At 38.7% G+C, this 17,565-nt stretch overlaps 1 protein-coding gene across 2 annotated transcripts in view; it reads right to left on the bottom strand.

The window, feature by feature from the left end:
- THRAP3 (thyroid hormone receptor associated protein 3) overlaps positions 1–17,565 on the bottom strand; it is a 40,407-nt gene that overhangs the window by 7,077 nt on the left and 15,765 nt on the right. For both annotated transcript variants that reach the window (XM_011357993.2, XM_011357992.2), the window contains exons 2-7: positions 11,216–11,387; positions 6,287–7,192; positions 4,053–4,766; positions 2,944–3,116; positions 2,128–2,239; positions 1,028–1,112 (exon numbers count right to left, since the gene is read on the bottom strand). In XM_011357993.2, coding sequence (XP_011356295.1) covers positions 1,028–1,112; positions 2,128–2,239; positions 2,944–3,116; positions 4,053–4,766; positions 6,287–7,192; positions 11,216–11,352 — 2,127 coding nt within the window. In that variant the 5' untranslated portion in view covers positions 11,353–11,387. The remainder of the gene's footprint in view (positions 1–1,027; positions 1,113–2,127; positions 2,240–2,943; positions 3,117–4,052; positions 4,767–6,286; positions 7,193–11,215; positions 11,388–17,565) is intronic.

The following is a 17,565-nucleotide window of genomic DNA, read 5'->3' as shown; positions in this document are numbered from 1 at the left end:
AGGTAGTAAGTAGGTTTATCACCACTGTTTCTGAGAGACTACTAGGGGCCTCTGCACCTTCCAAAGACCAAAAAAACAAAAACAAAAACACAGTCGCTGCTCCCTTAGACAGTGCAGACAGCACCTCTAATGATTTGGCTTTGTGAGGCATAGAGGACCAGATGTCTTCTGTTTCTAAGCCCTGTGTTTCACATGTTAGTGTCAAGCTGGTGGATACTTAGAGAAAAAGAAAACGGGGATGGGAAGGAAGAGAGATTGTGCAAGAGTGCCTCTCATCACATTCAACCAACAAAACAAATGTGTCTGAAAAAACTTGAAGATTACTGTACTTAGAAAAGCTTTCAGCAACATTGGAAGAGCCATCTCTAATTTTTAAATTTCAACTGTATATGTGAATGAAGGTCAATAAATACTATTTTTTAAAACCCCAAATCTAGTATTTCACAGCAAAAGACTACATACAAGCTTTAACCTCTTAATAACAGTGTTTACGTGCACATCATTGCAAATGTAGCTGGGCTATCAAAGTAATGTTTAGCTTTAAAGCAGCAGTAACCAACAGATGATAGATATGGTACAATGTTAGAAAAAAACTGGACTAACTGTTTAAAACAGTCTATTAAGTTAAGATATGAATATTTCACTCTCCTCTGACATGCATGTCTTTTTGAAATCATGGTTGGAAATAGTGCATGTATATAGTTGATTTGATAATACTTACAAGCAGAAAAATATCACAAAAAGTTTCTTCTCTCATCATGGGCACTTGTTCCAAAACTCCTCTCTTTTTTTTCTCAAGCTCACCTCAATAGACTTTGGGGTCATTTACCATATTCTAACCACTTCACAAAGGTTGTTGATACATTTAATAAAAATTAACCCTTTGTAGTTCATTTTTAGAATTATGCCCATCCTTAAAAGAAAAACACAAACTTAAGTAGAGAGTAATTTAAACAAACACATTTCTGTCAAGTTCATGCCCAACGCACTCATTTTGTTGGAAGTACTGATCAAAGCAACAGTTCACCTTGTAGCCAGGTTCCCGAGGGCTTTTCATTTCATCATGAGCCAAACCATGTTTTCTGAATGTACTGGGGGAAATGTCTATCCTCCTAAAATTAAAAACACAAAAATTGTTTGATATTCCACGGTATGAATACAGTACACGTAATATTTTCGTTTGTAAGTTGAGTAATGGAATCGCAGGCACTCCTTTTATTATGTTTCGTAACCGACAAAACATATTGCTTATTTTCTGTGCTCATATGCTTACACTCTCCCACATGTGTGCACATGCACACACACAAAATCCCAATTTCTCATACTCAAACAGAGGAAATTTATTCCCTTCTAGTAATGTTATATCCAGGAAGAAAAATTCCCCTACAGACATGCTTATAATTCCGAGTTCACATCAAGACTACCTAAATAACCTCAAAGAAGAGCTTCATCTTGGGAACGAGAATGTAATGGCCCATTATTCACCCATGTGATTAAGTCTAGGTAAGAAACAACTGCCTGGCATGTACATAATCCCAAAAGACCCTAAATCAAAGAATGCTGTACAAACATGGCTCTTCTACATACTGCAAAAGAGCTGACTATTAAGAAATCAAAGATAAGGCTAACTTTGTTTCTAGACAAAGTCCGTGTCTACTGAATAGACTCCCACACCCAAACATGATGGTCTTTAAACCTAATGGGCTTTTAAATCCTTTGACATATTCCTATAAGCTCCCCCACCTCCAAGCTACTAACCTCTACAAATACTTCCAAAATAAGTACTGATATATGAAATACATGGGTTGCTTAAAGAAACTTAACATTTATTCTACCTATAGAAAGCTCACAGTGATCTCAGGTTACCACTTGCCAGCTCCCAGGAATATAGGGGTGGCATATATATCAAAAAGGCTGTTTTCCTCAGGCCCAAAATGAGAAATCTGCAGTCATCAAAGCATGTCCTTTCCACTCACAACTATAAACACCCACTTCTATCCTAGAATCTGAAGGATGCTACTCTAAATTCTGCTGCTAATGCACCTAATGCAGCAAAAACAAGACAAAATTAATATGTAATCATAAGTCTTTTATAACCACCGCCAGTTTAGGTTAAGGTGCGCTCACCTGTGTATCTCTGGGCTTTTCTTGTTTTTAGCTGCCTCCTGCTCAGTTCCTCTCTTTAGGTATTTAGTAAAGCGTTCATGCAATGTCATTCCTGAGGACCCAAAGTGATGCTCTGTGGAGAGTCAAAGAAAAACACATTATGCCATCGAAGGCAGCAGACACAGTAGTCAACTCTTTTGCATGAACCTGCAGCCCCAGAAATGGGACAACAGTAGTCAAATCCATGTAACAAACATACTAAAAAGAGGAAGGGAAAAAAAAGGCTGGTCACACACAATTCAGTTTGGGGCACTGGAATGCCACTGTAGCTCTCTTATCTTAAGATAAACAGAGCTTACTACCATTTGAATCATACCACCAACTCCTGCCTGAGTTTAAATTTCAGATGGAATCTGTAATTGGTCCCACTCAACTTCTATATCACTTTCTTTCTGCCATTCCCCAACCCACTCACCTCCACTTGCCCAGGAGATGGTAGAATAATATAGGGAAGAAAGGTCCACAGGAGACCTCTAGAGGTGCTGGAAAAGACATTTTCATACCTCCTTTTTCAAGCATTTTAAACCTTCATGTGAAGGATTCTACCTACTCTCACAGGCTACTACTACCAATTCAAAACGTTCAGCTCTGTAGTTACAAAATGTAAACTCCTCCCCAGAAGGGGTTTCCTTCAAGCCAGTCCCGACCTTTGAAAGCCCTTTTGATAAGGTAAAGGGCCTAAAAGACTCCCTTTTGCACCCACTCATCCTTCTGCTTCTAAGAGAGGCAGCTAAGTGTGTGGCAAGGGAGCCTGAGCAGGACGGGGTCTAGACTCACCTTTTACATGGTGAACAATGGTCACTATGTGCTGGGCAAAGAGTTCTGAGGGGCTCCGCTGAGACTGAGCTGACTGTATGTGCTGGAAAATGGAACGAAATTCCTGTTCCTTTTTGTTACTATGGACTAGATCCCGACAAAGCTTGCGTTCCTGGGCCAATAACCCACTGGGTCTGAAAAAGAAATACAGAGAGGCCCAATATAATAAGACACACAGAAAATCAGAACATTTAAACCCTAAAAACACAATGTGGTTTTTTCTAAGTTTTAAATTTATCCACAAAGTTCCACCCCCGCCCCCAAGTTCGAAGTAACTTCAATGCACCATAACTGTGGAACAAGGCACACAAAATCTATGTCTTTCCTTTTTCCACTGGGAATCTTTAATAGGAACAAATAGGCAGGATGAAGTACTAAACCTCAATGACTCTGTTTTAGGGGTCACTGCTGGTTTTAACATACACAACAAATGTGAATGTATTTTAAAAGATCAACTAGTTTGGCTAGCCAGGGCTATTCAGTGAAATGACACAATGAAGCAGAGTGGGATGTGACTGGAATGCGACTCAGGCAAACTTCCTACAGGCTGCACAGTTTTGACACCAAGTAAAAAAACAGCCTGGCTCTCACCACTCTTTCCTGAAGTTCCTCCCCCATCCCCCAGCCCCAACTCTAAAAGTGCTACATTACTTCATGGTGAAGGCCTGTATGAATAGCCTTTGGTAGCCTAGCTAAGAATGGAAAAATGGATCCTGGATGGCTCTACAGGCAAAAGACATCTTAAGCACATTCAGGAAGAAACAAGCTAAAAGGAGTGATGGTGCTGGACAGAGGGCAAGAAAAGAAAGCAGCAGAGGGGACCTAGCACCAAAAAAGCTAGTCACTAAAACATGCTTCATGACTCGTAATACTGACATCAACACATAATCGCTCAGTGACTGAAATACTGTCTCCACAGCAAACAGGTGTACCCAAAGGCATTAGTGCTGAAACCTGGACAGCAGGGGAAATACAGGAGAAGCCTGCCCTGGTTCCAGAATGTCCACAGGGAGAGGGGTTAAGAGACACTATTTAGGCCACTCAAGTCCTGATCAAGGACTACATCTCACCTTGCAAGGTCTTCATCAAAAGAATCCATCCGGACATTGACCTGGGCCTCTCGAGTAATGGAAAAGGATGACTTCCCTGTGGAAAAGTCTCCTTTGGCTCCCAGCTTCTCTCGGCTCTCCGAGGTCTTTCTTGGGGGAGGAGATGAACTTTTCTCCTGGGCTGCTTTGTAAGCGGTCACTCGGAAATTCTTTTCAGGCACAAACCCCCTGTGCCCACTTTCGGTTCTCTTGGGCCCTCCCCGATCTTCCTTTTTGGATCTCTCTGAGAAAGACTCCTCCTCCAGCTCCTCCGTTTTCCTCTGCTTTTCCTTCCCTGGGGGTGCATATACCAGGCCCTCCCATTTGCCTGACTTCTCCTCCTCCTGGTTTTTGTTTGCACCTGCGATGACTTTCGACATAAATTTGGGTTCATCATCAAACTCAGATTCCTTCCTTCCTTTAGCTTTGTCCTTATCTTGATCATCCATCTCCTCCTTATGGAAGTCAGCCATCTTCTTCTCAAAGTCATCTCGGAGCTTATATCTTTTGGGAGACTGGCTACCCCGAAAAGGCTTCTCAGAATCAGTTTTGGGAGCAAACAGATCAGATTTCATTTTCGAATCACCCAAGCCTGTGTCAGAGAAGCTCCCTTTCTCTTTCATTTTCTCTTTATCAGTATTTGTTTGTTTCTGTTCCTTATCTTTTCCATTCTCTGTCTTCTGTTCATCTAGATACCTAGTTATAAAAACACAAGGGAGACACAACAGGCTTCTTAAGCACCTTGATCTAAAAAGGCACCACATATGGTCTTAGGATTTTGAGTCTCTGATCAAACGTGTCCTGTGGATTCCAGTCTTATCAAAAGATAAAGACTTTCTACTTGATTACTTTCTAGTAATTTTGGAAAAACTGCCCATCACAGATCAAGGAACTTGGCAATTAAAAGAAAGATGTATGGTCCGTAGAGTTGTCTTACAAAAGCATCCGAAAAGGAAATAACAAAAATAGTTTTTAGGATACTAAAAAAACAAAAAACCTACTTACCTGTAAGTGGTCTAGGAAAAAAAAAATTAAGGTCTTATCCAACCTTCAGTCACTTACAATCTGCTTTCAGCAAAGTTAACATAGAATGTTCAACCTTGGACTGTTTTGCTTTTTATACAACTCACACTTGAAATACAAGTCTCAAAAGAGACTTCAAATTTGCTTCAAGTCACCTAGAAGATCTAAATATGAAATATACTGCAAACACAAATAAAAACAAAATACATGTTAATTGAAGGGAGGGGGACAAAAAAAATCATCCTATTCTTTCTTATGAAAAGTAGAGCTCATGCCCAAGTCTTATAACAATATTCATAGTTTTGGCAAGGAATAAAACTTACATTTTAAAATAGTCCTACTACTGAAGGCTGGAAAGTACAGACTCTGAACATCTCGTTTGTACCATTAATGGAGAAAGTCTAATCAAGTTACAGTTTCATTAATATGGCAAAAGAGAATCAAAGGACAGCACGACATCAATGAGCACGCTAAGAAGAGAAAACACAAAGGGAAACCACTTGCCTGGTAAGTCCCTCTTGACAACTTGGTCCCAGTGCAACGTCCTGTTCCATCCCTGGTGTCCCAATACATCCAACCACACAAAGATTCATGTTCCAACTCACCGTATCCCCCAAGGTATAAAGACAGAAGCACTGTCACGTCTTCTCCTAACACGCAGCCCCGTTGGCTTCTACTGGGACATACACCCACCTTGTGATTTTAAAACAAGGCCTTCCTGGACTAAGCCTTGGACTTTCCCATTCTGCCCAGGCTCCTCAAATGGAGAGTGTGAGGGTGCAGCTCTTCACCATGTAGATCGATCACAGTAGATGGTGGGTCTTAAGAGGGTCTAACAGCTCCAATGGCCATTCGCTTTTGACAAAGACCATATTTCTTTGATAGCTGACCCACAAATCTCTACTGTTCTCTGGCTTACATTGGTAGAATCCAAGGCAAATTTTAAATGTGAAAGCATCACTGCAGAGTAGTCTAAAGAAACTTTATGCTGCAATACAAATTCAGGAAGGTAGGAAAGCTAGTTAAGCTTAAGGTTTCCTTGGGTGTTGCTTTTAAAGTTTGCTAATGAAAAGTTTAGGAAATGGGGATTCCCTTATTACCATTAATCAGAGCTCTAATTTAGATCACATTACAATTAAACTGCCAGCTGGTGAGATAAAAACACAACCAGGCAGGGGAAACAAGATACTTGCCTCTTTGTATAGGCTGCTCCTCCTGGAGCAGCGGCCTCCTCTTTCTGAGACGAGCCATATGTGGAGCCAGTGGCTGGTGGACTCTTACCCACAGGGCTCTTTTTGGATGGACTCAAGGACCCAGAGCCATGGTCAAATTGACCTTGGTGTGTCCCAGCCTGGTACCCAGAACCACTCTGCAGAGCTGAACCCATCTGGGATGTGCTGGAAAGTGGAGGGCTAGGTTTGGGCACAGGGCTGGGACGGGGAGACCGCCGTCTCACCACCACAGACTGGAGGGGGCTTTTCAGAGCAGGGCTTCGCTCCCGGGGACTCAGCTCGGAAACTGCTGAGGCCCGTGATGCAGAACCAGCACTGTATGTGCTGGCATCTGCCCATGGCTTAGAGCTTTCAGATGCTTTCGAATCTTGAGAAGTGCCTCCAGAGAACGTCTGCTCCTTGGCTTCATCTCCCTGGTTTTCCCCAGCAGCCTGAGACGGCCGGCTATCCTTGGAAGAGGACTTTTTATCCTTTGCAGATTTGCGCTTAGAAGATTCAACTCGGCTGTGGTTGGAGGAAGAACGAGAGGATGAGGAGCGCCTTGACCTGTCAGAAGAAGACTTATCGGAGTTTCTAGAATGGCTCCTGGACCGTGGCGAAGGGGATCTTCTCTTTGGGGACCGGGATCGGGAACGGCCCCGACGAGGACTGTATGCTTGCCGGTAATTCTGCCAATTTGAGCGGTAGTTTCCATAACCTCCTCGGTTATACTGGCCCCACGGATAAAAGCCTCTGTTGCGCCCACGGAAATAATAAGGCCTTCTATAACCTCTGTTGTGCCCTCGGAAATCCCGATTCTGATATACTCTTGGATGATTCCTCTCTCTGTTATGAGCTGGAGAATATGATCTGGAACGAGACCTAGAACTGAAAAGGGGACGAGGGAGGGGAAATGTTTGAATTTTTGACACGGCATTTTTATTCAAGAAAAATCTGCCAACAAGAAGTAATATTTTGAAATTCCTGCTCTTAGGGGGCACACTTAAATATTTAATTCCACTGCTATGGCCCGCATTAAGTACTAAAATATAGTTAAAAATCACTTTTTAACGAATGAGGCACCGAGACTACTTCATTAATATTATAACACATTTTAAATGAAGATGTATTTCTACAGTGACTAAAAGAATATCAAAATGTTAATACAGTAAACTAAGAAAAAACCATTTTAGTATAATATACTAATTGCTTACAGTTCTACAAGCACAGGGGATTTTACAGGGCACTAGATCATTAGAAGTGAGGAAGAACTACAAGCTGTGGTACCTAGACAGGTAACTTTTCAGGTTCTTTGGCCTCTAAACTATTAACACTCTACTCCCCATCCTATTCACCTCCTCTGTGTGGGGCTAATTTCTTAGATTCCACCAAGACCTGGGGTTGTAAAAACACAGGAACAGTTCTAAACCAAAGAACACGTAAACAGGGACTTAGAGAATGAATTCATTCAAAACTTAAGACTTTTGACCAAAATCAGCAAAGCACACAAATACTAGTTTTTCACTGGGGATCTGGAAATGATCTCACTATGTCAGTTTCTGTGGCTGAACTACAGGATATTAGCTAGGTGCCACAAGAGGGCACTATATGACCATAAGACACCCAAGTATACAGGAGGTTAGCAAAGAGAAACTACAAAAACTCTCCTCCTCTTGCACATCTTTCAAATCAACTTAAAGCCTAGGGTTATGTTCTCCATCGTTTAAAAATATAGAACTCTAATTTTGCAAAGGCACATTTCCAAAACCACAGGGATTCAACAGTAACTTAACTTTGTAAAAATTACACGTCCATGAATGCCAGGCTTGTCAATGACAGGGAATTTTGTTTCCATCAACAAGCCGAACACTGTATTTGTTAGTGTAAAAATCCACTAGGGTTCTTGGATACCACCTGTCTTGTCAACTATGATAAAGATCATTAACATTAACCACTACTCCTAAGTAGTTACCTAGAAATATGTAAAATTACTAGAAAACTCTTTCCAAAAATATTTTCGTTACACATAGAATAAAAATCCTTCAGTTAATCAGCAGGCTTTGTCATATCCAGCCTGAATGGGAACAGATAAATTTTGTTTGCTTGTTTATTTTATAAATAATTCCATTTAGCAAATGTGACAGGCTTTAACAACTAAACAAAATGGTATTTTAAAAAAAGAGTTTCATTTAAAGATAAAGTGGAATTGGTTTTCTATTATTTATTACCCACAGTGCTCAGGTTCTTTACCCCAAGATTAAGAGCTACCAGTAAAGATGCATCATACCGGTGTGGTTGTTAATGGCTGCAATTTAAGTACAATGGAAAAACAAAAAAAACTTACCTTCCACACTTTTCATTCGAAAACAGTATAAGAAAAGAAGGAGGAAGAGATAGATGCAGGCTATGAAACTGAATATGACCCGATTAAGTGGCTATACTTGAGGGAAGTGATGCACCACCAGCACTAAGGAGGGTTTAATTCATGTTCCCATCCTGAGAGGCTACTGCTGCTTCTGTCACCAATTACTAGTAAGGGCCCTGTGGCATACTGCATCCAAAACCCGCAGTCACTGCACAGATGCAGGAACATGAGTCTCTGCAGATTGCAAATGAAGTTATTTATGAGGAGTCACTTAAAAGGATACAGTCTGTGAAATACAAGGAAACAATCAATTTTCTCCAATTCTGTAGAACTCAGCAGTTAAGTTAATTTAAAGGCATGATTTCTCAAACTCTCTGGATAGTACACTTTCCTTGTAGGAGAGGGAAAACAAAAGAAAAAAAATCATGAAACAGATAAGCCAGAAGTAAGAATTGAACATCCAGTGGCAAATTTATCTGTTTCTAAAAACAAAAACAAAAACCAAAAACAAAACAAACAAACAAAAAAAAAAACAGAGAAGTCAGACCAAATCAAGTATAAAAACATGTTTTCTAGCGGAGAAATTTCTCCAAAATAACAATATTCTAGGTATAAGACAGCAAGCACATAAAGTGGCTCTAGTCCTACCCCAGCACATATTGCCTGCCTAAGATATTTTTCTCTCATTTGCCAAGTCAGTGACCATGCCAAAATGATGTGTAGAATAAGAAGAGATTTGTTCAGACAGACCTGTCCAGAGTTCCAATTATCACAAATACTTCAGAGATGGTTAATATTTTTCAATATGATTTGTGTCGGTTCAATTTTGTCTATTTTGGTTGTACAGGCTCTTGTTTTTAAACCAGTTATTTAGTTTCCATTTATTAAATTAAGTGTTAAAATGTTACCTATCAGAACCAAATGAGCTAAAACTGAGGTTTCAATGGCCCAAATCAAAAAACTCTGGGTGTAACATAAGAGTAAGGGTCTCTGCTTAGTCCCAAGGCCTTGATGGCAACCTCCTGAGGTAAATATAAATATGTTTAGTGGGTTTTCCCTCTTCCTTTGGGGACAGAGGCTAGGAAGGAAGGATAGGATTTTACTTATATAGATTCTTAACACAACTGGGCAACAGATAGACTCTATCTAGCCTAGAGTTTGAACAAGGCTTTGGATGAAAATGCATGCTCTCCAAAAATGGGAGAAAGAAAAAAGCTAGGAATGGTTACCCTCAAGGTGTAATGTTCTTAAAAAAAGAAAAAAAAAGTCTAATATTTCTTTTGTTTGAGGGAGAGACTCAAAATTTACAACTTCCTTTTCTACATTAAACTGGATTCATCAATATTTATGCACACCTACTTTTCGCTCAACCTCTGGTCTGAAATTAATTTTCAGGCAGGCTTCTCATAGATTACATTTAAGAAATTAACTTGTTCTTGTTGGGAAGAGGGGAAAAAATCTCACCAACCAATTCAACAGATTCTTTTAGAAGTACTATGGAACCATCAAAAATTAAGCTTGTCAAAAATTAAGCTTGTAACAACTTTTCCGGAGTTTTTTTTTTTAATTTCATAATTCATTTAAGAAAAGGATCTAGAGACTCATCTGAAATAAACAGCAGGGGTTCCAAGTGGCAAAATTGAGAAATTACTTCCTTGCCTAGTGAAGTTCTGACCCTCAAAAAATGAAATTGTGCAAAGATCCCCCTTTGCTATTTAAATACATCAGTATTTCCCTAACACACATAAAGAAACTTGTATCTACCGAAAAGTTCCTATCTACTGGCCAAAGAAAATCAAAATAGTTTTAAAGAATGAAAAACCCAACTCACAAAATATCAAGAGGAAAAGACGCTGGAGATTTGACATCCTATTCCAAGACGTAATTAAAATAGGGAAATCCTACCTAGAAGGTGTGAAAACTGACTGAATTAAAGAATACTGATAATAAATTCAAAAGAATTATTTACACTTTTAGTAAGAAGACAAAGTGATGTCTACAATAGTGATTTTTAGATTAGTTTTAAGATGTGCTTACTAAATAGATGCAGCTTGTTAGTAATTGGTATATCAGATGTATGTAAATGACTCCTGATAAGTTTTTTATGTTTTAATTATTTTAGTATGTTAAGACTTCTTTTCCTTGCAATGTTGATCATACTGTTAATCCTCTTAGCTATCCTTTCATTGCTGAATGAAAATAAACTTTGGTCCAAGCCTCCAAAAATACCTTACTGAAAAATAATCAGATGAAGAGATTTGAAGGAAGCGATTCAAATATAAATAAAATGCTCTTTCTTCCAAAGTAGATGAGAAACAGTACATGCTGGCAGAGGAGAAAAGGAATTAGGCAAACAGTATGGCAAGCCAAGCTGATTTGGATTTGTAGCATTTGAAGAGACCTGGAGTATCTTACAGCTTAACCCTCCACCTCAAGCCAACCACCCGACTCCATTTGACATTCACAGAAAGAGTATAACAAAAAATCTTCAAAAGACCCATCTTGCCCGATGCAGTGATTATCAATATACAATCACACCCCCTTACCTCAGCCTGCGCTTCCTTGAACGAGAGACAGATCGACTTCGAGATCGAGACTTCGAAAATGAACGAGAACGAGATCTTGATGCAGACCTCGAGCGAGAAGAACGAGATCCAGACTTGGATTTGTTTGTTTTTGACATCTCTGAAGAGAGGGTCAGTCACTTTTCAATTACACCTAATGTAAAAAAATAGATTCAAACAATAAGTGAGTCTCTTTGCAAACTTGAACTTCTCTGGAGACTCAGAAACAATTTTTTAAAAATAGATGAAATAACTGATTTTAAAAAGCACTCTTTGCCCTTTCATCAAGGAGGATTTGATTTCTAAGCAGTACAATCCCAAACAGCCCAACCCACAACAGCAATGGAAAACCTGACATGTAACTCCAACTGGGGAACACTATAAAACACTGGTAAAAATGAGGTAAGCTAGCAATGATTTGGTGCATAGTCTTTTCTCAATAAGCAAACAAGTTGTGCAAACTAAGTTAGCTGACCTGAGATGGCCTGAGACAGGTTTCCCAGTTCTAACAGAAGAAACTCTTTGCAATGTATCTTGGTTATGGTGTATGTGGCACATCTGACCATTTCTCTAACCCCTGGACTTTAAAAGACATGAGGCATATCCTTAATATTTACTTCCTAAGAAAAGGTTTTAAAACTGTGAGAGTATTCTCAAATAGTCTAATATCCCAACAGTAAGTACTACATCCTGTAAAATGCAGGGTATCAATCCATAAACATAGCACTAAAGTAATTTATAAAATGAAGAATCATCACTTTCCTCCAGCTAGTCATTAGCATCAAGAGCCAACCTTCTTTTAGGGTTATTTTCCCACAAGAAAAATAAATCGTCTTTTCCCTTTTCTTGTCCCCTCCATGGAATGAACAGAGAGTCTCAGAGTTGCCCTGACAAGTGACTGCTGGGTTTGGTGAGCAAGGTGCACTATCAAGACAACTCATTTATTCTCTTTTACACCTTACTAGAACTTTGGACATTTTCCAAGAAGCAAAAACGTGAAGTGCTAAAGCATGTGTCTACCAAAGTCCAAAAAGAATAAGGGATTTGTCAGAGATCACAAAGCTAGTTGATAGCCAAATCAGCCAAAAACTCCAGGGCTCAGGCCATCACACCTCACTCCCTCACTGCTCAGCAAGATTCTTTTGCATGCCGCTGCTCCCGATTTATGAAGGGAAAATAATAATCAACATTTCACTTTCCCCTACTTCATGATTTTGTTTGTTTGTTATTCAAATCTCAGCTCAAAAGCTATCTATGCAGAGGTTTGCCCTGGCCACCCAATCAAAGTAGCCACGCCAGTTACTGTCTAGGGTCTAATCCAGTACCTTTTTTTTTTCTTTTTTCCTCCAGTTCAGCTCTCCGCCAGCAGAAATCTCATCTTTACTTACTTAATGCCCAGAACAGTGCCAAAATAAAAAACAAATGGATATCGGCCTTGAAATTTCCCCAGAAAAAACCAATACAGTCCCACAAATAAAGCTTAATTTAGCTTATTTTGCAAGACTACCTTGACCTGTGTCATTTTTTGCTTATGCCTCTGGAAATCACAAACAAAACTTGAACTGTTTCCCAAGCTGATATAAAGTAACCACTGAAAATTCTATTATTATAACCAACCACTGTGAAGAATAGTCACTGCCTTCTCACTACATAAGATGCTATATAACAATATATTCCTAAACCTCATTCCCTGTTTTGGTTTGAGTGCTCCAATTCAAAAACTGTCTTTTTAATGAGCACACAATTAACTTTTATTAATCACTACTTCAGTGAGTCAATGGTTTTATTTGTTATGAATTTTATTAACAGCAAATGCTTAAAAAGTGTTTTTATTAACTTATTTTATCCTCAAGGAGAGCACTGTTATATCCCATTTTACAGATGAGGATCCTGAGATGTGGTACCTAACCTGCCCAAGGACATACAGCTTTATAAGACAGGACTGGGATTTGAATCCAGTCAAGCCCACCGTGTTCTTAACCTCTATTATACTGCCTCTCTACAGCAGTATCTAGCATATGGAAGGCATTCATAAATCTGTAGAATGAATGAATGAATGTAAGTCTTCTCCACTCTCACCAAGTTTAGAATCTGGTAAAGGAGGCAAGAGATAGAAAAAGTGAAAGGTGGTATCTGTTTCCAATTATAAATGTTTTAGAATTTAAGAACGTTTGGAAAGGCAAAAAGTCCAGGAAGCTGCTATAACTCCAGCTCATAGGGAAAATAACTACAATCACAGAGAAGACTGAGAAACTGCTAGGAAGCCAGAGACAAAGGGAAATAAGTCAGGAATTGCTTAATCCATTTCCCATTTAGGAAAAAAAAAAAAGTGCAGCTCGCTGCCAGGGTTAATTTAATTTTACATAAACATGCTCCTTGAGGCTGAAGCAAATCTAATTGGTTTTTAAGGTGAAAAAAATATATAAAAACTGTTCTTGGAGTTATTTCTAAACAGAACTTATCTCTAATCCTAATGTAACAGAAATGTATACATAAGTCAGATTCACCAAATGAATCTTTGGCTAACTGTTCAAGAACTGTGTTAACGTCATGTGTAGGAATGCTACAATTTCTAGGATTTGATGTTTTCAGCGATTGAGAATTACTATATTTTGTAAATGGAAATACCACTACTAAAAATAGAAAGCTGTAAATAAAATGATGTCATTTGTTTCCAAAGACTATTGATATACTAGAACAATCTGAAAATAATAATAGCGAGATATTTCATGGCAAACTTTGAGTAAGGTTAGGACTATAATCCACGAGTTATCTTGGGGTAAACGCTGCAGCCACAAGTGCCACCAGCAAGTATTTTCAGGAGACAGGAAATGGGTTGATGAGTCTAGATCCTGTCAAAAGGATCAAACTGTTGTGTGTTCTAGCAAGGCAAAAGCTACTTCAGTTCAGAGCTGATTTTTGGCAGTGATGTCTGTTGTACAAAGTCAGGGTAAAGGAATGAGTTACTTGGGAACAGGAGGTGAAGGTGTAAATGAGCAATTCACAGAAAGTGAATATTGAAAAAACACTGTTTTTTCTTGTTGGCCTTCAGCGTATTTTGGGATTCTCTGTGTTCGTTCTTGCTGACTGGCTTTTTTCTGTCACAAGTTTAAGGATATCTTTGTCTGCCTAGCAACATCGCTGTCCCATCTTCAATTTTAGCTTGGGCCAGAAATAAAAATTCTTTTAGATCACTTACACAACAGGTGGACATTAAAAGAGCAAGCAACAGTTAGTGAAAAAGGAAATACTCATTTCAACCCCCCAGAAATTTGAAAATTAAAAAGCTAGTTTTTATTAAGAAAAAGTTGGCATCTAAATACACAGAGCCAAACTTACCACATCTACATATATTAAATTTACCAGAACTGACAAGTAAGAGCAGCAATACTGTGACACCTAATCTTAGAACTTCTTTAACGTGAATTGAAACTAATTTTATAAACATCATTATACCTTGAGAATTAAGTGGAAAAACTCTGAACGATACAAACCACAGATGGAAATAAATGGAACAATTCATTCAAGAGGGCTCATCTAGACAGCAGGTAAACAACAGTAAATTAAAGTAGACTTCGTTCTTGCACTCATAGAGTTTATAATCTAAAGTCACAGACAGACAAGCAAGCAAGCCACACTGTAGTTACACAATCTGGTAAGTACTAGGAAGAAGACAAAGCACATTATGTTGGAAAATTTATGCAACGTGGTAGTTATTTATATAGCATGGTCAAGAGGTGGCATTTAAGCTGTTACCTGAAGATTAAGAAAGAACAAGTCACACAAAAAGAAAGTGAAGTGTCCAAAAGATGTTTCTTCTTGCAGTATAAATAAACATATGAAATATATATTTAGTATAAGGTAGGGACAATCATAACTAAAGCCAGCTGATCAAATTACCAAAATTCATTCAAAACAACTTTCGATTCTTATTTTGAAGACCTTCCAACTTCATATACACCTAGCTTTTCCCATTTCTAACATTTCTTCTGTGTTTATGCTCTAAAAGTACAATGGGAAGAAAAACAGACAAATACCACCTTGGAAATCAATTTACCACCTTTTACATCTACGACCATGAGTTTATAAACACAAGTTTTAGTAATAAATACTGAAACATCGAAAGGGAGAAACTGAAGCATAAAGAATTTACATCTTCTTGAAGTTTAGAGAAAGAAAGGCTATGATTTAATGACCCATAATAATTATCTAAAGAAAAATATCCACTTAGAAGTAAATAGGGGGACTACAGAGTTCAAACCTACAAGTTAACATATAGCCAAACAAAAGTTCTTTGCTCTGCTTCTGGCTGAGACAGGCTGGGGGTGTGGGTGTGACATCTGTATCCAGCAATGTACAGTTCACAGATTATTTATGTTGACATTGGGAAAAAAAAGATTTTAAATTGGGGCTCTCCTGAGAGAGCCACAATACACCATTTCTTCAGGAAGGACAATTCAGCCACCTTGATTTGATGGACTTCCTACTGAGGAACACCTAGCTCCTCTTACTCTAGATCTAGAATATGCTCATCAAACACACTTCTCACTTAGAATTTGGTCTCTGGATGGACCTGCCTACCAAAAGAGACTGCCCTAGGCGAAGACTGGCTTTCCTGGTAGATCCATATCCATTAGAAATTGATTCTCTGGCACTGTGATTTATCAATGACAACTGCTAACATTCACTGATATGCCAGAAAAGGAGCGACAAATCTTCAGCATTATCTCATTGTAAAACCTCATTACATACTATGTTCTGTACCTGTTTTACAGAAGGAGAAACTAGGACTTATAGGGTTAGGTAAATTTCCCCCCACCCCAGAGTTCCACAGCTAGTTAAGTCCAGAATTCAAACAGACATTATACCGCTGAATCACCATTACCTTATGGGCTACCTCCATTTTTATACCCCACCTATCAGATTTTTTTCCAACTGTCAAATTCACAAAAGACTATCTCTGAAGCAAAATTATCTTAAACCAGCAAAACTGAGATGCTTAACAAAGGCAGTCAACAGCTCTCTTTTCCCACCCCTATCTCTAACTCATAACATATGCAAAAAAAAAAAGGAAACAGGCTTTGCCTGAAATGTCTTAGAACTCTGAGTACAAAAAGAAGTTCCCTGCCAAAGACAGGAAGATTGTTTCTGCTATAGATGATTTCAGAGAGCCTGCACTAGAAAGCTACAGCCGGTTATAGTGAACAAAGAGCTATTAACAAGAAACATGAACATTAACCACCAAAAGTTAAAAAATCGTCCTTCCTTACAAAGGCATCCATCCCCCCAGAGGGGTAGCTCAACACGAACCTCTTTCTGGGGGGACTCCTGGCTCTAGAGTTTGCCTAAACCAGCTTTTCAGTGCAGTACTGCTCTCAAGATTAGTAAAAACAGGGGAGAAAATTAGTGAAATATTAATTAAAATAGACAGTAAGGCTGATTGCCATTTGCATCCCAAACCCCACCTCTTGAGTCTTAGGCAACCCAAATTCTGTCGCTACAGAATTGCCTAAATGGATTCCATCTTTCCTATAAATAGAGTACTACATATGTGGAGTTTTGTGAATGGCTTCCCTCACTTAACACGCATGATGTTTTCAAGGTTCATCCATGTATAACATGTTATTCGTACGACACTCCTTTTTCATTACATTGTATGGACAGATCATATTATCCACTCATGAGCTGATAAGACATTTGGGTTGTTTCCACCTTTTTGGCTATTATGCAGAATACTGCTATAAACATTCATGCACATGTTTTTGTGTGATGTTTATCTCTCTTGGGTACATACCTGGGAGTGGTATTGCTAAGTCATATGTTAACTATGCTTATGCTTTTGATGTCATGTCTAAGAAGGGTTTACCAAAGGTCACAAAGATTTACTCCTAAGTTGTCTTCTAAGAGTTTTATACTTTTAGCTCTCACATTTAGATCTATGATCCGTTCTGATTTACTTTTTGTGTTATGCTGTGAGGTAAGGGTCCAACTTCATTCTTTTATATGTAGATATCCATATGTTCCAGTACCATTTGTTAAAAAGACTATTCTTTCTCTCTTGAAATGTCTTGGCATCTTTGTCAAAAATCAACTGACCATAAGTGGGAGGGTTTATTTCTGTACTTTTCAATTTTATTCCATTGACTTGTCATGTCTACACTTCTATCAATACCACAGTCTTGATTATTGAGGTTTTGTAGTACATTTTGAATCAGAAAGCATGGGTTCTCCAATTTCCTCCTTTTTCAAGACACTTTTAGCTATTCCGGGTCCCCCAGATTTCCATATGAATTTTAGAACCAGTATGACAATTTCTGCGAAAAAGCCAGCTG

This window comes from Pteropus vampyrus, unplaced genomic scaffold (assembly GCF_000151845.1).
Source record: "Pteropus vampyrus isolate Shadow unplaced genomic scaffold, Pvam_2.0 Scaffold36, whole genome shotgun sequence".
Classification (NCBI taxonomy): Eukaryota; Metazoa; Chordata; class Mammalia; order Chiroptera; family Pteropodidae; genus Pteropus; species Pteropus vampyrus.
Note: the sequence above shows the minus strand (reverse complement) of the source record. Positions and strands in the feature narration are given on the sequence as shown.